The 22,738-nt window shown below is 39.4% G+C and overlaps 1 protein-coding gene across 1 annotated transcript in view; it reads right to left on the bottom strand.

Moving 5' to 3' along the window:
- SPMIP3 (sperm microtubule inner protein 3) overlaps positions 1-17,102 on the bottom strand; it is a 32,275-nt gene extending 15,173 nt beyond the window's left edge. Inside the window, 2 exon segments of the mRNA XM_060010750.1 lie at positions 12,988-13,083; positions 17,047-17,102. Coding sequence (XP_059866733.1) covers positions 12,988-13,083; positions 17,047-17,102 — 152 coding nt within the window.
- Between the last annotated feature and the right edge of the window lie 5,636 nt (positions 17,103-22,738).

Genomic DNA, 22,738 nt, shown 5'->3' with positions numbered 1-22,738 from the left:
TCCCTAAAAGTGGCCAGGAGACTACCAAGATAGTATTGGCAAGACTCCATAACTCCAAGGCTAGCCCTAGCAAAATTATCGGTAGATGGTTCAAGGATTCCAGACCCCTGTTCTTCCCTTTAATATCCCTCCTCCTTCCCAATCACAGGTCACAGAAGGTGACCTGCATCAAAACTTCCTCTGGATCTGCCTACGCATGGCTACTTCCCATACTCCAGATCTTCCCAATGCCCTTTTGCAATGTAACTTTTCTATAGATATTTGGTTCCCTCAAGGAACTAATGCTTTCTTTTGACCAGACTAACCATTATGGTGCATATTGGTGTTTGATGAACCTGAAATTGGTTACAACCTTCTTGTACCCTCCACTCAGATGAGAACCCTATGAAGGTAAAGGTAAAGAAGAATCAAAATGTAGTGGTGGAATATCTTCACATACTTGTGGGAATATACATTCACTTTGCAACTTGTTTGAGAAGACTTTGGTGATATGTATTAAACCTTTAAACTGTGTATATATTTTGTCCTAGAAACCCAGAATTTAGGAATATCAACAAAGACTTAGCTCTAAGAATGCTTGTCAAACTATTTTTATGATAATAAAAGGAGTGGAAACAACTTTCATGTGGAAAAAGATAGGGAATTATTTAGACAATGATACAGAGATATACAGAAATACCATGCCACCATTAAAGTGATGCTGTAGAATTATAATATTCGAAATGGAAAAAAAGTCCACAATATATTATATTTAAAGAAAGATTTCAACTGAATTGTACACTTTAAATGGATGAATTGTATGGTATGAATTATCTCAATAAAGCTGTTATACAAAAAATGGTTTCAATCAACAAAATATTAGCAAACAGAATTCAACAAAACATTAAAAGGCTCATACAACATGATCAAGTGGGGTTTGTTCCAGGGATACAAGGATGGTTCAACATCCACAAATCAATCAATGTGATACACCACATTAACAGAATAAAAGAGAAAATTCATGTTATCATTTTGACAGAGACACAAGAAGCATTTGACAAAATTCAGCATCCATTTCTGATTAAAACTTTCAACAGACTGGGTATAGAGGAAACATACTCCCACATAATAAAGGCCATATATGACAAGCCCACAGCACACATCATACTCAATGATGACATGCTTTTCCTCTAAGATCAGGAACCAGACAAGGATGTCCACTGTCTCCACTTTTATTCAACATAGTATTGAAAGTCCTATCCAGAGTAATTAGGCAAGAAAAAGAAATAAAACGCATCCAAATAGGAAAGGAAGAAATAAAACTGCATTTATTTGCAGATCACATGATCTTATATATAAAAAACCCTAAAAATGTTATCAAATAGCTGTTAGAACTAATAAATAAATTCAGTAAATTTGCAGGATACAAAATTAATATAAAGATATCTATTGTGTTTCTTCTATACACTAAAAATGAATTATCTGGCAGAGAAATTAAGAAAACAATCCCATTTTCAGTTTCATCAAAACAACAAAGTACTCAGAAATAAATTTAACCAAGGAGGTGAAAGACCTGTATACTGTAGATATAAGACACTGATGAAAGAAATGGAAGAAAACACAAATAAATGGAAAGATATTCCATGCTCATACATTGGAAGTATTAATATTGTAAAAATTTCCACACTATCAAAGCAATCTACAGATTCAATGCAATGCCTCTCAAAATTCCAATGGCATGTTTTCATAGAAATCAAACAAACAATTCTAAAATTTATATGGAATCACCAAAGACCCCAGATAGCCAAAGCAGTCCTGAGGAAGAAGAACAAGGCTGGAGGTATCACATTTCCTGATTTTAAACTGTATTACAAAGCTATAATAATCAAAAATAGTATAGTATTGGCATATAAATGGACACATAGATTAATGGAACAGAATAGTGAGCCCATAAATAAACCAAAGCATATACAGTCAATTAATTTATGACAAATGAGCCAAAGCATACAATTGGAAAAGAATAGTCTCTTCAGTAAAGTGTGCTGGGAAAATTGGACAGCCACATTCAACAGAATGAAACCAGATCCCTATCTTATACCATTCACAAAATGAGTTAAAGATTTTAATGTAAGACCTGAAATCATAAAACTCTTAGAAGAAAACACAGGGAGTAAGATTTTGACATCAGCATTGGCAATGATTTTTTGGATTTGACACCAAAAACAGGCAACAAAAACAAAAATAAATAAACATCAAACTAAAAAACTTCTTCACAGCAAAGGAAACCATCAACAAAATGAAACAGCAACCTACAGAATGGGAAAAAATAATTATCAACCATATATCTGATAAGGAGTTAATATCCAAAATATGTAAAGAATTCATACTACTAAATAACAACAACAAAAAACCCCAAAAGGAATACAAAACAAACCAAAAAACCTATTCAATTAAAAAATTGGCAGAGGGACTGAATAGACTTTCTTTTTTCCACAAAAGACTTGTAGATGGCCAACAGGTACATGAAAATGTGCTCAGTATCACTAATCATTAGAAAAATGCAAATCAAAACCACAGTGAGATATCACCTCACACCTGTCAGAGTGGCTATCATCAAAAAGACTACAAATAGGGCTTCCCTGGTGGTGCAGTGGTTGAGGATCCGCCTGCCAATGGAGGGGACACAGGTTCGTGCCCCAGTCCGGGAAGATCCCACATGCCGCGGAGCGGCTGGGCCCGTGAGCCATGGCCGCTAAGCCTGCGCGTCTGGAGCCTGTGCTCCACAATGGGAGAGGCCACAACAGTGAGAGGCCCATGTACCACACACACACACACACACAAAAAAGACTACAAATAGCAAGTGTTAGCAAGGATGTGGAGAAAAAGAAATCCTCCTGCACTGTTGGTGGGAATGTAAATTGGTTACAGGCACTATGGAAAACAGTATGGAAGTTCCTCAAAAAACTAAAAATAGAACCACCATATGATCCAGCAATTCCACTTCTGGGTATTTATCCAAAGGAAACAAAATCACTATCTCAAAAAGATATCTGCACTCCCATGTTCATTGCAGCATTATTTACAATGAGCAACACATTGAAACAACCTAAGTGTCCATTGACAAATGAATAGATAAAAAATATGTGGACTATATATGATATATTAATATAATTATTAATATTAATTATAATTAATCAATATTAAATATAATAATTATATTAATTAAATATAAGAGTATTCATTGTGTGTGTATATATATATGTATATACCATGAAATACTATTCAGCCTAAAAAAGAAGAAAAGCCTGGAGAGACCTTCAAGATGGTGGAGGAGTAAGACGTGGAGCTCACCTTCCTCCCTACAAATACATCAGAAATACATCTACATGTGAAACAACTCCTACAGAACACCTACTGAATGCTGGAAGAAGACCTCAGGCTTCCCAAAAGGCAAGAAACTCCCCATGTACCTGGGTAGGGCAAAATAAAAATCAGAGGCAAAAGAATAGGGATGGGACATGCACCTCTGGGAGGGAGCTGTGAAGGAGGAGAAGTTTCCGCACACTAGGAAGTCCCTTCACTGGTGGAGATGGGGGGTGGCGGGCGTGGAAGGTTTGGAGCTACAGAGAAGAGTGCAACAGGGGTGCAGAGGGCAAAGTGGAGAGATTCCTGCATAGAGGATCAGTGCTGACCAGCACTCACCAGCCTGAGAGGCTTGTCTGCTCACCTGCCGGGGCAGGTGGGGGCTGGGAGCTGAGTCTCGGGCTTCGGAGGTCGGATCCTAGGGAGAGGACTGGAGTTGGCCATGTGAACACAGCCTGAAGGGGGCTAGTGCATCACAGCTAGCTGGGAGGGAGTCCAGAAAAAAACTTAGGACGGCCTAAGAGGCAAGAAACCATTGTTTTGGGGTGCACGAGGAGAGAGGATTCAGAGCACTGCCTCAACGAGCTCCAGAGATGGGCGCGAGCCATGGCTATCAGCACAGACACCAGAGACGGGCACGAGATGCTAAGGCTGCTGCTGCAGCCACCAAGAAGCCTGTGTGCAAGCACAGGCCACTATCCATACCTCCCTTCCCAGGAGGCTGTGCAGCCCACCACTGCCAGGGTCCTGTGATCCAGGGACAACTTCCCCAGGAGAGCACATGGCGTGCCTCAGGCTGGTAAAATGTCACGCTGGCATCTGCCACCGCAAGCTTGCCATGAATCCCCTACCCCTCCCTTCCCCCCAGCCTCAGTGAGTCAGAGCCCCCTAATCAGCTGCTCCTTTAACCTTGTCCTGTCTGAGCAAGGAATAGATGCTCTCAGGTGACCTACATGCAGAGGCAGGGCCAAATCCAAAGCTGAACCCGAGCAGCTGTGCAAACAAAGAAGAGAAAGGGAAATCTCTCCCAGCAGCCTCAGGAGCAGCGGATTAAATCTCCACAATCAACTTGATGTACCCTGCATCTCTGGAATACCTGAATAGACAACGAGTCATTCCAAAATTGAGGCGGTGGACTTTGGGAGCAACTGTAGACTTGGGGTTTGCTTTCTGCATCTAATATGTTTCTGGTTTTATGTTTATCTTAGTTTAGTATTTAGAGATTACTATCATTGGTAGATTTGTTTATAGATTTGGTTGCTCTCTTCCTTTCTTGTTTAATATATAGATACGTATATTTTTTTCCTTTTTCTTTTTGTGAGTATGTGTATGCTTTGTGTGATTTTGTCTGTATAGATTTGCTTTTACCATTTGTCTTAGAATTCTGTCTTTCTGTTTTTTTTTTTTTTTTTTAGTATTGCTTTTAGTGCTTGTTATCATTGGTGGATTTGTTTTTTGGTTTGATTGCTCTCTTCTTTCTTTATTACTTTTTAATAATTTTTTAATTTAATAATTTTCTTTTCTCTCTTTCTCTCTCTTTTCTTTCTTTTTTTCCTTCTTTCCTTCTTTCTTTCCTTCTTTCCTTCCTGCTTTCTTTCTTTCTTTCTTTCTTACTCCCTTTTCTTCTGAACAGTGTGGCTGACAGGGTCTTGATGTTCCGGTCAGGTGTCAGGCCTGTCTCTCTGAGGTGGGAGAGCCGAGTAGAGGACATTGGTCCACCAGAGACTTCCTGGCTCCAGGTAATATCAAACAAAGAAAGCTCTCCCAGAGATCTCCATCTCAACGCTAAGACCCAGCTCGGCTCAATGACCAGCAAGCTCCAGTGCTGGACAGCCCATGCCAAACAACTACCAAGACAGGAACACAACCCCATCCATTAGCAGAGAGGCTGCCTAAAATCATAATAAGGTCACAGATACCCTAAAACACACCACCCGACGTGGTCCTGTCCACCAGAAAGACAAGATCCAGCCTCATCCACCAGAACACAGGCACCAGTCCCCTCTACCAGGAAGCCTACACAACCTACTGAACCAACCTTAGCCAATAGGGGCAGACACCAAAAACAAAGGGAACTACGAACTTGCAGCCTGTTAAAAGGAGACCCCAAACACAGTAAGTTAAGCAAAATGAGAAGACAGAGAAATATGCAGCAGATGAAGGAGCAGGGTAAAACCCCACCAAACCAAACAAATGAAGAGGAAATAGGCAGTCTACCTTAAAAAGAATTCAGAGTAATGATAGTAAAGATGATCCAAAATCTTGGAAATAGGATGGAGAAAATACATGAAACATTTAACAAAGACCTAGAAGAACTAAAGAGCAAATAAACAATGATGAACAACACAATAAATGAAATTAAAAATTCTCTGGAAGGAGTCAATAGCAGAATAACTGAAGCATAAGAACAGATAAGTGATCTGGAAGATAAAATAGTGGAAATAACTACCGCAGAGAAGAATAAAGGAAAAAGAATGAAAAGAATTGAGGACAGTCTCAGAGGTCTCTGGGACAACATCAAACACACAAACATTTGAATTATAGGGGTCTCAGAAGTTGAAGAGAAAAAGAAAGGGACTGAGAAAATATTTGAAGAGATTATAGTTGAAAACTTCCCTAATATGGGAAAGGAAATAGTCAATGAAGTTCAGGAAGCACAGAGAGTCCCATACAGGAGAAATCCAAGGAGAAACACGCCAAGACACATATTAATCAAAATATCAAAAATTAAAAACAAATAAAAAATATTAAAAGCAGCAAGGGGGTAAAACAACAAATAACATACAAAGGAATCCTCATAAGGTTAACAGCTGATCTTTCAGCAGAAACTCTGTAAGCCACAAGCGAGTGGCAGGACATATTTAAAGTGATGAAAGGGAAAAACCTACAACTAAGATTACTCTACCCAGCAAGGATCTCATTCAGATTTGATGGAGAAATTAAAAACTTTACAGACAAGCAAAAGCTAAGAAAATTCAGCACCACCAAACCAGCTTTACAACAAATGCTAAAGGAACTTCTCTAGGCAGAAAACACAAGAGAAGGAAAAGACCTACAATAACAAACCCAAAACAATTAAGAAAATGGTAATAGGAACATACATATTGATAACTACCTTAAATGTAAATGGTTTAAATGCTCCCACCCAAAGACATCAACTGGCTGAATGGATACAAAAACAAGACCTGTATATATGCTGTCTACAAGAGACCCACTTCAGACCTAGGGACACATACAGACTGAAAGTGAGGGGATGGAAAAAGATATTCCATGCAAATGGAAATCAAAAGAAAGCTGGAGTAGCAACTCTCATATTAGACAAAATAGACTTTAAAATAAAGACTATCACAAAAGACAAAGAAGGACACTAGATAATGATCAAGGGGTCAATCCAAGAAGAAGATACAATTGCTGGAGCACTGAGGTGCTCCAACATAGGAGCACCTCAATACATAAGGCAAATGCTAACAACCATAAAAGGGGAAATCGACAGTAACATAATCATAGTAGGGGACTTTAACACCCCACTTTCACCAATGGACACATCATCCAGAATGAAAATAAATAAGGAAACACAAGGTTTAAGTGATACATTAAACAAGATGGAGTTAATTGATATTTACAGGACATTCCATCCAAAAACAGCAGAATACACTTTCTTCTCAAGTGCTGATGGAACATTCTCCAGGATAGATCATATCTTGGGTCCCAAATGAAACCTCAGTAAACTTAAGAAAATTGAAATTGATCAAGTATCTTTTCCAACCACAACACTATGAGACTAGGTATTAGTTACAGGAAAAAATCTGTAAAAAATACAAACACATGGAGGGTAAACAATACACTACTTAATAATCGAGAGTACACTGAAGAAATCAAAGAGGAAATCAAAAAAATACCTAGAAACATGACAATGAAAACACAACGACCCAAAACTTATGGGATGCAGCAAAAGCAGTTCTAAGAGGGAAGTTTATAACAATACAATCCGACCTCAAGAAACATCTCAAATAAACAACTTAACATTACACCTAAAGCAACTAGAGAAAGAAGAACAAAAAACCCCCAAAGTTAGTGGAAGGGAAGAAATCATAAAGATCAGATCAGAAATAAGTGAAAAAGAAATGAAGGAAACGATAGCAAAGATCAATAAAACTAAAAGCTTGTTCTTTGAGTAGATAAACAAAATTGATAAACCATTAGCCAGACTCATCAAGAAAAAAAGGGAGAAAACTCAAATCAATAGAATTAGAAATGAAAAAGGAGAACTAACAACTGACACTGCAGAAATACAAAGGATCATGAGAGATTATTACAAGCAATTATATGCCAATAAAATGGACAACCTGGAAGAAATGGACAAATTCTTAGCAAAGCACAACCTTATGAGACTGAACCAGGAAGAAATAGAAAATATAAAGAGATCAATCACAAACACTGAAAATGAGACTGTGATTAAAAATTTTCCAACAAACAAAATCCCAGGACCAGATGGCTACACAGGAGAATTCTATCAAACATTTAGAGAGGAGCTAACACCTATCCTTCTCAAACCCTTCCAAAATATAGCAGAGGGAGGAACACTCCCAAACTCATTCAATGAGGCCACCATCACCTCGATACCAAAACCAAACAAATATATCACAAAGAAAGAAAACTACAGGCCAAGAACAATGATGAACCCAGTTGCAAAAATCCTCAACAAATACTAGCAAACAGAATCCAACAATATATTAAAAGGATCATACATCATGATCAATTGGTATTTATCCCAGGAATGCAAGGGTTCTTCTATATACACAAATCTATCAATGTGATACACCATATTAACAAATTGAAGGAGAAAAACCATATGATCATCTCAATAGATGCAGAAAAAACTTTCAACAAATTCACCACCAATCTATGATAGAAACCCTCCAGAAAATAGGCATAGAGTGAACTTACCTCAACATAATAAAGGCCATATATGACAAACCCATAACCAACGTCATTCTCAATGGTGAAAAACTGAAACCATTTCCACTAAGATCAGCAACAAGACAAGATTGTCCACTCTCAGCACTATTATTCAACAGTTTTGGAAGTTTTAGCCACAGCAATCAGAGAAGTAAAAGAAATAAAAGAATCCAAATCAGAAAAGAAGAGTGATGCTGTCACTGTTTGCAGATGACATGATACTATACATAGAGACTCCTAAAGATGCTACCAGAAAACTACTTGAGCTAATCAATGAATTCGGTAAAGTAGCAAGATACAAAATTAATTCACAGAAATCTCTCGCATTCCTATACACTAATGATGAAAAATCTGAAAGAGAAATTAAGGAAACACTCACATTTACCATTGCAACAAAAAGAATAAAATACCTAGGAATAAACCTACCTAAGGAGACAAAAGACCTGTATGCAGAAAACTATGACATTGATGAAAGAAATTAAATATGATACAAATAGATGGAGAGATATATCATGTTCTTGGACTGGAAGAATCAACATTGTGGAAATGACTATACTACCTAAAACAATCTACAGATTCAATGTAATCCTTATCAAACTACCAATGACATTTTTCACAGAACTAGAACAAAAAATTTCACAATTTGTATGGAAACACAAAAGACCCCCAATAGCCAAAGCAATCTTGAGAAATAAAAATGGAGCTGGAGAAATCAGGCTCCCTGACTTCAGACTATGCTGCAAAGCTACAGTAATCAAGACAGTATGGCACTGGCACAAAAAGAGAAATATAGATCAATGGAACAGGATAGAAAGCCCAGAGATAAACCCATGCACTTATGGTCACCTTATCTTTAATAAAAGAGGGAAGAATATACAATGGAGAAAAGACAGCCTCTTCAATAATTGGTGCTGGGAAAACTGGACAGCTACATATAAAAGAATGAAATTAGAACACTCCCTAACACCATACACAAAAATAAACTCAAAATGGATTAAAGACCTAAATGTAAGGCCAGACAATATCAAACTCTTAGAGGAAAACATAGGCAGAACACTCTATGACACAAATCACAGCAAGATCCTTTTTGACCTACCTCCTAGAGAAATGAACATAAAAACAAAAATAAAGAAATGGGACCTACCTAATGAAACTTAAAATCTTTTTCACAGCAAAGGAAACCATAAACAAGTTGAAAAGGCGACCCTCAGAATGCGAGAAAATATTTGCAATTGAAGCAACTGACAGAGGATTAATTTCCAAAATTTACAAGCAGCTCATGCAGCTCAATATCCAAAAAACAAACAACGTAATCCAAAAATGGGCAGAAGACCTAAATAGACATTTCTCCAAAGAAGATATACAGATGGCTAACAAACACATGAAAAGATGCTCAACATCACTTATTATTAGAGAAATGCAAATTAAAACTACAATGAGGTATCACCTCTCACCAGTCAGAATGGCCATCATCAAAAAATCTACAAACAAGGAGGGAGGGAGACGCAAGAGGGAAGAGATATGGGAACATATGTATATGTATAACTGATTCACTTTGTTATAAAGCAGAAAATAACATACCATTGTAAAGCAATTATACTCCAATAAAGATGTAAAAAAAAATCTACAAACAATAAATGCTGGAGAGAGTGTGGAGAAAAGGGAACCCTCTTGCACTGTTGGCGAGAATGTAAATTGATACAGCCACTATGGAGAACAGTATGGAGGTTCCTTAAAAAACGAAAAATAGAACTACCTTATGACCAAGCAACCCCACTACTGGGCATATACCCTAAGAAAACCATAATTCAAAAAGAGTCATGTACCACAATATTCATTGCAGCACTATTTAGAATAACCAGGACATGGAAGCAACCCTAGTGTCCATCGACAGATGAATGGATAAAGAAGATGTGGCACATATATACAATGGAATATTAGTCATAAAAAGAAACGAAATTGAGTTATTTGTAGTGAGGCAGATGGACCTAGAGTCTGTCATACAGAGTGTAGTAAGTCAGAAAGAGAAAAACAAATACTGTATGCTAACACATATATATGGAATCTAAAAAAAAAAAAAAAAAGGTTCTGAAGAACCTAGGGGCAGGACAGGAATAAAGACGCAGATGTAGAGAATGAACTTCAGGACACGGGGAGAGGGAAGGGTAAGCTGAGATGAAGTGAGAGAGTGGCATGGACATATGTACGCTACCAAATGTAAAATAGATAGCTAGTGGGAAGCAGCCGCATAGCGCAGGGAGAGCAGCTTGGTGCTTTGTGACCACCTAGAGGGGTGGGATAGGGTGGGTGGGAGAGAGACGTAAGAGGGAGGAGATAAGGGGATATATGTATATATATAGCTGATTCACTTTGTTATAAAGCAGAAACTGACTGTAAAACAATTATACTCCAATAAAGATGTTAAAAAAAAAATAAAGACAGCAAAAAAAAAAAAAAGAAGAAAAGCCTGCCATTTGTGACAACATGGATGGACCTTGAGGGTATTATGCTAAGTGAAATAAGTTAGGCAGAGAAATACAAATACTGTATGTTCTCACTTATATGTGGAATCTAAAAAAACTGAATTCATAAAAACAGAAAACAGAATAGTGATCGCCAAAGGTGAGGTTTGGGGGGTGGCAGAAATGGGTGAAGATGGTCAAAAGGTACAAAATTTCAGATATAAAATAAGTTCTGGGAATGTAATGTACTGCATGGTGACTATTGTCAACAATGTTATATACTATATTTGAAAGTTGTTGAGAGAAATAGATCTTAAAAGTTCTTATCACAAGAAAAAAATTGTAACTATATGTGGTGATGGGTATTAATAAACTTATGGTAATCTTTTTGCAATATGTACATATATAAAAATCATTATGTTGTATACGTTAAACTAATACAATGTTATATGTAAACTATATCTCAGTAAAACTGGGAGAAAAAGCGTTTCAAAATGCCACCTCATTCTATTTTGTGTAGATCTGGAAGATTATACATGATTATCTGTCTCTGGGTAATGACATGATGGATAATTAAAAAAATTTTTTTTGATTATCAGCGTTTCTGAATGTTTTAATAAACGTGTATTTTAAACTGTAAAGTAGATGAGGTGAGCTGCTAGAGATGTGAAAAATATTAAATGTTGGGTGAGATTTAAGAATATCTAAATCCAATCATTTTGAGTAGGACGTCATCTAACTTGATTGCATAACCATAATTAATCACACTGAAATGTGATGACTGACACTGTTTAATCATAACACATTATGTTTACATATTTGGGTAAAAACCTGATTGTGGTGTGCCTCCTTGGCTCCGGACACGCAGGCTCAGCGGCTATGGCTCACGGGCCCAGCCGCTCCGCGGCATGTGGGATCTTCCCAGACTGGGGCACGAACCTGTGTCCCCTACATCGGCAGGCGGACCCTCAACCACTGCGCCACCAGGGAAGCCCCCTTATTCTTATTCTTAACCAGAAGTTTAATAAAGTCATTGATTGGCATTTGCACTAAGTTTTCCCCCTAAGACTAATCTTGGGCAGGCACAAGTCTTGTCAGAGTCAAGGTTCCCTTTGCCCGAGTGTCCTGTGTTAGGAGGAGGGTGAGGCACTGGAGTTGGGGGAACGGTCAGAGTCCACAGAACACACGTGGAGAGTGCCCTGTGGAACTGCCTTCTGGCAGTGGAGTTCTGTTGTTTCCTTCCTTGTTTATCCTCTAGCAAAGAACATGGCCCTAACAAGAGTTTGATGTAAGAATGTATTTGAGTTAGAACAAAAAGCTTGAACAGCAATCAGAAAATTGGATCAACTCACGTCCCAGCTTTTACACCAACCAACTACACCTCAGGCAAGACATGTCACTTCTCTGGGCTACATCTTATTTATTAAACTGAATCAGGATTTAAAAAGCTAAAGCTACTTCCAGATTGGTCACCTATTAAGTTCAGACTGTGTGCTGCTTTATAGTTGCCATGGCTCCCTTTTCTTTGCTTGGAGAATAATCAGGAGGTGACTACATCAAAGGAAATTAAGAGAAGAAAAGAAGTTTGTAAAGTATACTAGATGATGAACTCAAAATAATAGCAATCCTATTTTGAGTGCTTACCATGTTCTAGAATATTATATCAATTATTTTATTTAACAGAGAAGTCACTGATACTCAGAAGGAATGAAAACTGCCTAAGATCAAACATTTCATAAGTTACTCAAATTGCTGTTATTAACTGCTGTGGTTTCCAGCCTCCCAAAACTAGAAAATAGCATTGAGGTAGCTATTTTTTTCCCCTTTTTGTTAAAATCACCTGCAGAAAGGCAGAAACCATTTAGATCAAATTTGTAATTTTATTGAGAAGGAAACTGACTCTCAAGAAGATTGTTATTTGACTGAGTGAAAATGCTAAACTCATGGTGTTTCTTAAATTTCTTTGATGATTTAATATATATGTTCATTACAAAAAATCTGGAAAATATAGAAAAAGATAAAAAATGAAATACAAATATCAATAATCTCACCATTCATGAAAAACCATTGTTAACATATTGCTGCATTTCCTTCCAAATTTTTCCATCCACTGAACAATAATAATTGTTATTATTATTATTACAAATTGTGATTCCCCTTTTTTCATTTATTATTCTAACTTTAGTGAAATTTTTCAACATTAAGATTTAGGAGGGTGTCTCACCTGGGGGATAATCTTCACATATCAGTATAATGAACTCTTGCAAGCTGCCCAGGGTAATAGCCATGGAGGTCCTTTCCTTGATGAGCAATGAATATATTAGTGGGAACAGTAAGGGGGTGAGAGAAAAGCAATTATTATGATTAGTTCTTTACAGAAGAAAACCAGCTGTGGTATCATAAAAAATACATTCAGTCTTTATCCCCGGTTCCTGGCACAAAGCTCATAAAACCTTTGGAATCTCTTGATAGGAGTGTCTTTTGTCATCCATTTTTCAGGATTTAGTTTTCAGAATTCATAAAGAAATACTTGACATGTCAGGTATTAGGTTCACAATATCAGAAAAAAACAAATAAGAGAATATATAAAACCAGTGGGTCAAATGTTGATAATTGTTGAAAGATGGAAATGGATAAATGGGGGTTCCTTATACTATTTTTTCTACTTTAGATATTTTTACAAACTTTCACAATGTTTAAAGAAACTCTGATAATTAAGTATATAGGGGCTAAAATTAAGTATATAAGAAGCACTGTGAAGGTCAAAGCACAAGGTGCTTGTAAACCTAGAGGAGGGGCTGTAGCCCTGCCTGGGAGGGCTGGGTTGTGAGGAAGTTTGGAAGCGCAAGCATGAGTGAATGAGGTGGAGAGGGAGGGGGAGTCTTCTGAGGCGTGAGGTGAGCTGGGTGTGTGCAGCTGAAACACAGTGGTGTCAGGGGGAGGGGCTGAGGGCTAGTGGTGTCCAGATCTTACTTTTTTTTTTTTTTTTTTTTTTGCGGTACGCGGGCCTCTCACTGTTGTGGCCTCTCCCATTGCGGAGCACAGGCTCTGGACGCGCAGGCTCAGCGGCCATGGCTCACAGGCCCAGCTGCTCCGCGGCATGTGGGATCTTCCCGGACCGGGGCACGAACCCGCGTCCCCTGCATCAGCAGGCGGACTCTCAACCGCTGCGCCACCAGGGAAGCCCCAGATCTTACATTTTGAAATAAATCTTCTTTTATAATTAATTACTTTCCTTTTAGATTATGGTTATAGCATTATATTGATATTTTAAAATTACGTGTTGTTGGATTATGTTATTTACAGATTTTATTTCAGAAGAGTATCAGGGACATTGCAAAATATTTGTTATAAACAAAGGGAGGGTTTGTCTGAAAGGTTGAGAACCACCGAGGTAGGTAATAGGGAATCTTTGTAGGATCTTTAAGATTTGTGACAAACGCAATTTTTATTTTAGAAAGATTTTGCTGGTGGCCGTATGGAAAACAAATTTGAGGACAATCTGACTAGAAGTAGAAAGACTGGTCAGGAGACAATCGTAGTAATGTACTATGTGGGGAAGCTCTGGACTTTGTGGTGGAAATGTGGATGAGAGGAGAGGTCTGACTGAGATCACTGTTAAGAGAGAGTGTTGAGAGTGAAAAAGAAGGAGGGGTCCAAGACAAGGCCGAGGCTTCAGACATTGGGAAGAAGGCTGCCATTCTCCAGGAAACAGAACACAGGAAGGTGACCCCTGTTGAGAGGATGACTCTAGAGTCTGCGGTATGTGGGGTCTTTTGGGACCTCCACAGGTTCTGAGCACTTGGTATGTGCCAGAACAATTCAAGAAGAGTCAGTAGAAAGCAGTGCATAGGTCTGCATGAAGTAGCTTGCCAAACATGTGTCAGATGGTGAATGGAAACTTAAACTATGCCTCCATTCCAACCAGCATTTATTGAATGTACGTAACGTACTCTGCACACTGCTAGGTTCTGCAGATACAAAGGTGACCAGGAAGCAGGACTTGTCCTCATAATGCTCTTTATGTGCTGAAATTGTGATCTGAATAAAAGGTCAGTGGGGTACAAAAGAGGGAGGGGTGTCTAGGGCTTGGGCAAGTAACTAGAATGGGGAAGAGGTTCCAGGTGAGGGGAATTATAGGAGCCATGACTTCGACAGAGTTGGGATCAGTGTGGAGTGTGTGGGGGCCAGTGGGGATCTTGCTGTCTAGCTCGTGCAAAAGGCAAGTGCTCTAAGCAGGGCGGGTCTGTCTGTCTATGCAAACAGGACCTCAGGGAGCTCTAATTTTCATAAAAACCACAGGCTGTCTAGACCTGCCCTGCGTCTGGAATAATATGACTGATCCCTGAATAGTAAATAACAGCAGGGGATTAGGTCATAAGAAGAATAACTGGCACTGTAATAGAGAACAAATGACATTTCTGAGTGCACAGGAGTGGGCGATACAGCTTTCTTAGGCGCCCATCCAGCTTCCAAGCACTACCTTGGAAAGATTACCCTACGGCCACGTTATACTTTGTTAAGCATCCAGGTGGAGTTCCAGAATGACACTGGTATCTCACAGTTGCTATACTGTTTGCACTAGGCTGTGTTTTGACTCTGGGCTCCTCCCTGGCACGAGTCCAGGTAAGTAGCCCAGGCACTGCTCCTAGAAGCGGTCTGGGCAAGCTGTCTGAGAATGGAGAAGCCCCTCACCAGTACCAGGTAACACGCCCACCCCAAGTCTCTCGGGAGTCTCCCTGGGTAGGTTTTGGAGTGGAGAGAATGGGAAAGTGTGTAAGCAGGCAGCAGTTGGAGGGAGGGCTGGGTGGAGACATGGAGAGTTTTGAGAAATGAAGGCATGATACATTTTTCCTCCACCTCTTTGGGTAGACTTTCCAAGTTCCCCCATGTGGCCTTCACCTCAAACAGGAGAAAGCTCTCGATTAACAGGTCAAAATGTCTGTTGTTTGGAAAAGAATTTGTACCTCCCAAGTGGCAATGCCTGGCCTGGCGTGGCAGTCAGTATTCCCAGAGGCTGCACAGTACCCGGCCTCTCCCAAGGCGGGGCTGGGTGTTAGGCAAAATCGATTAATGGGTAGGAAAGCTGGGCTGGCCTCCAGACCTGGCCCAGGAGCCCCGCCCTGGACTCTGCTCAGACCCATTTTATTGACTTGGCTTACAAGATTCTTGAGTCAGCTGTAGAAAGGCCTTTCCTTCTCCCTGGGTGGGAGTAGGAGTCCAGGTGTGTCTGACTCCACCGCACAGTATTTACCAGTCCCTGACAGCTTGGCTCTTTGAGGTGACACGTTCAGTCCAGACAAGAGCAAACCAGTCCCCTGGAAGGGTGAATGTAACCGGAGCAGGCTCTGAGCTTACCTGCAGGCAAAATCCAACATGCACAGGGGAGGATCCCTCTAGAGAATGAGGTAGCCTGTGTCACAGTGACGATGCAGCCCTTCTGTCAGTGTTGGGCTTCATGCATTACAAAGCATCTTTACAGAGATGATCTCATCTAATTTTCACAGTCACCTTGCCAGGTAAACATTATTAACACCCCATTACAGAAAAGGAGACCGAGGCTCAGAGAGGTTAAGTAGAATTTCTAAATATCACTCAGCTGATAAATGCCAGAGGCATGAATCAAACCCAGTTCTCTAAACTCCATGTCCCATCCAGAGTCATCTTTGTGTTTGTGTGATGACTTCTTTTCAGAAGAGTTCAGAGTTATTTTTGTGTGAACTCTGTGATTCTCTCACTGTGGGCAGATAGGAAGTAGATGTCCTGTACCAAAGGAATAGGAAGAGAAATAGACCCGGCAGTGTAAGGCTGCTTTCAGTTCAATAAAACAAGGGTTTTATGCAACAGAAGGCTTTGGTCCCATTTACGTTTTATTCTTGGGCCATCGATGAACTCAGAGAAAGAGTGAAACTACTAAGTTTCCATCTGTGTGGTTGCATCCCATGTTGCAAAAGCATGAGAATGGTTTGTTTTATCCCAAGAGTAAACGGGTCCCCTCTGAAATTTGGGCTTGTGTTCCTCACTAAAGCTCTTCCCAAGCAGAAACCAACATCCTTCCAATCTTTTGGGAATTTGGAATCGCCTGTTTGCTTGGATTCTGCCATGAATGTGGGATTTTATTTTTTTTACAACTTTCTCTAAACCCAAAGAAACTTCCCTAGAACCTCTGGCAGCAGTTATCTCTTAATCAGGGAGCAAGCAGCAGGGGGAGCAATTCCAATTCCCTAGGTGTCTGTCCAACTTGCTGCAGCTCTGGAGGCGTCTCTATTTGGAAGAACATTACCTGGGTGGGATCCCTGGGTGGCGGTCAATAAATTCTCGTAGCTGGATGGCAGTCATGATGGATAGGATTCTGAAAAAGAAATTAGAGTGAAGTTTCATATTGCCAGTTTATATACATTTCCAGGCATGAGCTATCTAGTACTACAAAGTCTGTCTTGAAGGACCATCATAGGACCATCATAGCTTCTGCTAGACTATTTAGGGAAGGAAATAGACTCAAACAAAAAGAAATGGGGAAATGCATAAGCCAATACATATAGACATGCTTTTCTTTAAAAATAGAAAGTACTGTGCAAGTTGGGCACGTAGCCTCCTTTCTCACCCTTCTTAGGGTGCCTTCCTACTGCATGAGCTTGCAGGCTAAGCACTGCATCTTCCATACTCCCTCACAACTAGAGTTCTGGATATAAATTAGGATCCTCCATTCAGATGTAATTGAGTGAGATTTGGAAGATGAAAACGAGACAGAGGCTGTTTCCTGCTGCTTTGACTTGTTCTACCGGCAAGGCGGTTATGACGATGTGGTTTTTTTTTTTTGTTTTTTGTTTTTTTTTTTCAGCAGAATGCCCCTGTCCAATCTCCAGCTTTGAGGGTGTCGGAAGGCAATTGTGTTGAAGGCAGTGCTGAATGCTGTGTTCTAGTGTTCAAACACCAGCTTCGTGAGTGTGGAGAGGGGGCTGCAGGGGCAGTGCAGGTGGCTTTGGGACTAGGTTCTTGAACTCAATTGTCTGGAAGCAGTTTCCTGATCAGGGCACAGGTAGCTGCTTCCATGATGGGTCAGTTTTGTGAAGGTGTTCTAGAAGCTTCCTGGAGGCCTTCCCCAGAGCCTAACCCTCCAACCTTTCCAATGATTTTGTAAGCACCTCATTATCTACATCAAACTCTTTCTGTTTCCTATACTGGCCCTGGATTTAAACATGTAATATATGATGTTTCCAGTCTAAAATTTCATATTGCATCTGATTATCTACTGGAGAGGACTTGCCACAGAAAAACCACTGCATCTAAGTATTCAGTTGAGAAAGAGTCTACAATGGGGAGGAAACTGAGTGCCTGGGGGACAGAGGTGGGAGAAAGCCTTACTTTTCTACAGTTTATCTTCTGTGTACCTTCTGAATTTTGTACTATGTGTATATACTATGTATATGCAAAGACAGTTGGGCCTCTGCATAAACATGGTGTAGCAGGAGAATGTTGGACTGAGACCCATGTGACCTGTGGCAAATCATTTCCCCAAAGGAGTGGACTAAAAGTTTGTGTCCCCCTGAAATTCATATGTTGAAACCCTAATTCTGATGTGGTGGTATTTGGAGGGGGAGGCTTTGGGAGGTAATTACATTATGGGTGTGGAGCCCTCATGAATGGAACTAGTGTTCTTATGAAAGAGACCCCAGAGTGCTCCCTGGGCCTCGTTCTGCCATGTGACGATACAAGAAGTCGGCAGCCTGCAACCTGGAAGGGGTCTCACCAGAGCCCGACCATGCCGGCACCCTGACCTTGAACTTCTAGCCTCCAGAACTGTGAGAAAGAAACTTCTACTGTTTACGAGTCACCCAGCCTCTGACATTTGTTATAGCAGCCTGAACAGACTCAGGCACCCACTGAGTATATGGATGAATACAATATCTTTCTGGAGAATTGAGGCAGAAATGCATGTGTGTTTTCTAACCTAAAAAGCATCAGTATATGCATTTCTACTTATGAGCACGTATAATGTGTCAGGTACCATGCATGAACTCATATTAGACTCCCAGAAACCCTGTGAAGTGTTTATCACTACTTTACTGACGAGAAAACTGAGATTCTGAGAAGTAGAATAACTTCTGAGGAACCATGGTTAGAATCCTCTGGCTCCAGAAACATTTATCTTAACGACTATGCTATATCACAACAACCATGGCGCACCCAGACCATCAGCCAACACAAAACTGGGACAGCCCAAAAGAAGCAGTAACCAGGAGGGAGAAAGGATTGGAAAAAAGGGTGTGATGCTTCTCTCTCTTCTTTTTATAACTTGTTAACTTACTGTCCACAGGCCAGCTGGCTGCTTTATTTCACCTCCATGTTTTTCAAGCAACTTGAAAATTTTCAAACAAGATTATAACAGAACAGTTTGGCTATCCAACAGAGCCTGTTAATTACAAAGTGTGTTTTTACTTTTAGCACTGGTGTGCTTAGTTAAAAAAAAAAAAAGATGGAAGAAAGAATGACAGAGAAAATCTGAGTAAACACAATTGAGTTCTCCCTTAAACTCAGACACATGACTGCTGGGATTTCATTTTACTAGAAGTGACGTGCTGGAGAGAAGAATGCAAGATATTTAGGACATTTGTGCTCCTAACAAAGAAAACACCTCGTGTGCCTTTGATGATAGAGTGATTGCTCAGCGCCTAGAAATTCTGAATCAGCACCGCAGAGAACACCAGTCCTGGGTGGCTGTAACTTGGCTATGCCAAAGAAACCCTTTCAGAGGAGCACATTAATAGCCCTCTTTGAGTCTAAGCCTAAGCTTCCAGAATAATCAGGGGACCTTGTCTGGGTGGGTGACATTGCCATTCTGCACCTTTAGAGGATGCCTCTACCATGTGTACAGGGTACCAGATCACATTTTGTGTGGTTAGCTATCATCTCTTGAACACGTAAGAAAATGTAGTTTGCAGTAAGATATGTCGGTGCATTTTATTTTAATCTTAAAAAGTAGAGTCACGTACCAAATCTGAATGTGACTCACTTACGAGCACATGTTAAACTTGCCATCATTTCTATACTCACAGCCAACACTGCACAACTGTTGTTAGAGGCACCATGAACAACATAACTTTTATCTCCTTTAAAATAGATAATTTTTTAGTTGCCTTAATAGAAGATTCTCCTTCTGATGTGCCCTTAGTAAAATTCTTCCAGTGCAAACACGAGCTCCATCTGTACCTTCATCCTACCTTTCGTTCAGTCTCATATTAATCTTGGGAAACCTTAAACGTTTTTCTTTTTTTAAACTGAAATACAATATGCTCAGGGTAAATAATGCTATAAAATAATATTAAAACCACCCATAAAAAACTATTTTCATTTTTTATATTTTATGTATACATACTCAGGCTTATACTTAAAAACTTGAAAACTCAGTAGACATTCTATTTTATAGTTTTGGATTTTCATTTAACAATATTTCATGAAAAATTTTCCACATCGCCACAAAGTATTCTTAATTCTAATATTTAGTGTTCTTTTGTGTTGTTTGGTGAGGCCCACCCATCACTCTATTCAAACAGTATCCTCTCCACTTCCACCCCTGGACTCCTCATCCATGCTCTATGCTTGATTTTTCTGCACAACACTCATCACCATCTGCCATACTGTATGTTTACTTAGGTATCTTGTTTATGTCTGCCTTCCCCATTAGAAAGTAATCACCATGAGGGCAGGGAGCTTTGTCTGTTGTGTTCACTGCTGTACCTCTAGGGCCAAAGATAATAACTGATACATGGTAGACATTTAATAAATATTTACTGAATAACTGAATGTGCCATAATTTATGAAACCCAGTAACCTGATGTTGGACATTTTGGTCATGCTGAACATCTATATGTTTGATTCTATTGAATTCATTTCTTAGGATACATTCCTAGAAGCGAGTCAAGGTTTGGGCATCTTCATGGCTCTTACTTATGAGGATTTTAGCCACTTTCAGTTAATAAGGCTGGACCCTAAATCACTATGGTTAGACTCCTAGGGCACAGACATTAAAATTTAATAATAGAATTTTTATTATGCTAATTTCAGAAGGCGAACTAAGGTAAATGAATAAAAGATGTACATTCCAGCAAACTTCCTCAAAGTTAATATTCAACATGCTGACTTCGGGAAAAAATATATAAGATTTATTTTGCCAACTTTCTCAGCAACTTTTTGGTATTATAGAATATATTACGGATCAAATCAAAATTTTATAAAATATAGTAACATAGTCAAAAACCTAGGGCTTCCCTGGTGGCGCAGTGGTTGAGAGTCCGCCTGCCAATGCAGGGGACACGGGCTTGTGCCCCGGTCCGGGAAGATCCCACATACTGCGGAGCAGCTGGGCCCGTGAGCCATGGCCGCTGAGCCTGCGCGTCTGGAGCCTGCACTCCGCAACGGGAGAGGCCACAACAGTGAGAGGCCTGTGTACTGCAAAAAAAAAAAAAAAAAAAAATCCTGATAAATTCTGCTTATTTATGGCAATATTTCTTAGCAAGCCATGAAGGAAATTTCTCAACCTGATAAGGAACATCCATAAAAACTTACAGCTAACATGACATTTAATGGTGAAAGCCTGATTTCTTCTTGAAATTAGGAACAAAGCAAGGATGTTACTCTCAGCACTCCTACTCAACATGCTGCTGGAAGTCTGACTCAGTGCAATAAGGCAAGAAAATGAAATAAAAGCATACAGATGGGAAGGAAAGAAAACTATCCCTATTTGTAAATGACATAATTGTGTAGAAAATCTCAAGGAATCTACAGATAAAGTTCCTAAACGAATAACTCTGTTTAACAAGATCTTAGGATACAAAGTCAACACATAAAAAAATTATATTTCTATACTTTAAGTAAAAAATTAAAACCAAGATTTAAAACATTACTATTTACAACAGCTCAAAAAAAGGAAAAAGAAACATTATGTATAAATCTAACAAGACATTTACAGGCTATGTATGTTGAAAAACACAAAATTCTGATGAAAGAAATCAAAGACCTGAGAGACACTGTGTTCATGGATTGGAAGACTCAACGTAGTAACGACGACAATTCTCCCCAAATTGATCTGATTTGTTTGGTTGAACTAATTAGCAGGATTTTTTTGTAGATATAGACAAGCCTGTTCTAAAGTTTATTTGGAAATGCAAGGGAAATAAAATAGCTAAAATAATTTTGAAAAAGAGCAATCACATTCTGGTAGAAAGGAGATGGAAAAACAACTAGTCCTCAGCTGACAACCAGATATTTTACATGTGTTCTTTCATTCAGTCCTCACAAGAGTCCTGAGAGTTGTTTCTTATTATCCTGAATTTGTAGAAGATGTTAAATTACATGTTTAAGGTCACATAGCCAGTAAACAAAAAGCTCCAGATGTGCCTGACTCCAAAAGCCCATCCGCCTTCTCCTCGAGTGCCACTGATTCATTGATTTACTCAGCAAACATTTACTGATCAACTACCTTTGCTTGGCATTGTACCAGGCGCTAGGGAAAAAGCATTTAGCAAAAGGTATGTGGTTCTGCTCTCATGTTGCTTATGTGGTAGAGAAGTTGAAGTCAGATATTAATCATAGAGTTGCACGATCAATGTAAAATTAAAGCTCAGTAACTGCTAAAACAGAATCCTTTGACAAGTTAGCTTTCAGGTAGTTGAGGGGCTGCATCCCTCCTTGCCTCTTTCAGAATTCTAAAGGAAAAGGCTCTAAGAATGGACGTCACATTTGCTTCAGGACATTTTCCCTGATAGGAAACTTGTGAGAAGCTCTCCTTTTGGAGATGGGCTTCCTGAGGTTTAGAAAAAGATTTTAAATGTTGACACCTACTTTTTATGGTAGGAAAGAGAGTTAAAAATAATATTTGTTAAAGTCTTACAACATCAGGTGGAACCAACAGCAATTACCCGGTAAGTTAATTAGCTTGTGAACCTTAAGTAAATGATAACTAGCAAGTTATCATT

The sequence above is a fragment of the Delphinus delphis genome, chromosome 1 (genome assembly GCF_949987515.2).
Source record: "Delphinus delphis chromosome 1, mDelDel1.2, whole genome shotgun sequence".
Lineage (NCBI taxonomy): Eukaryota > Metazoa > Chordata > Mammalia > Artiodactyla > Delphinidae > Delphinus > Delphinus delphis.
This window is presented reverse-complemented; position numbering and strand designations above follow the sequence as displayed.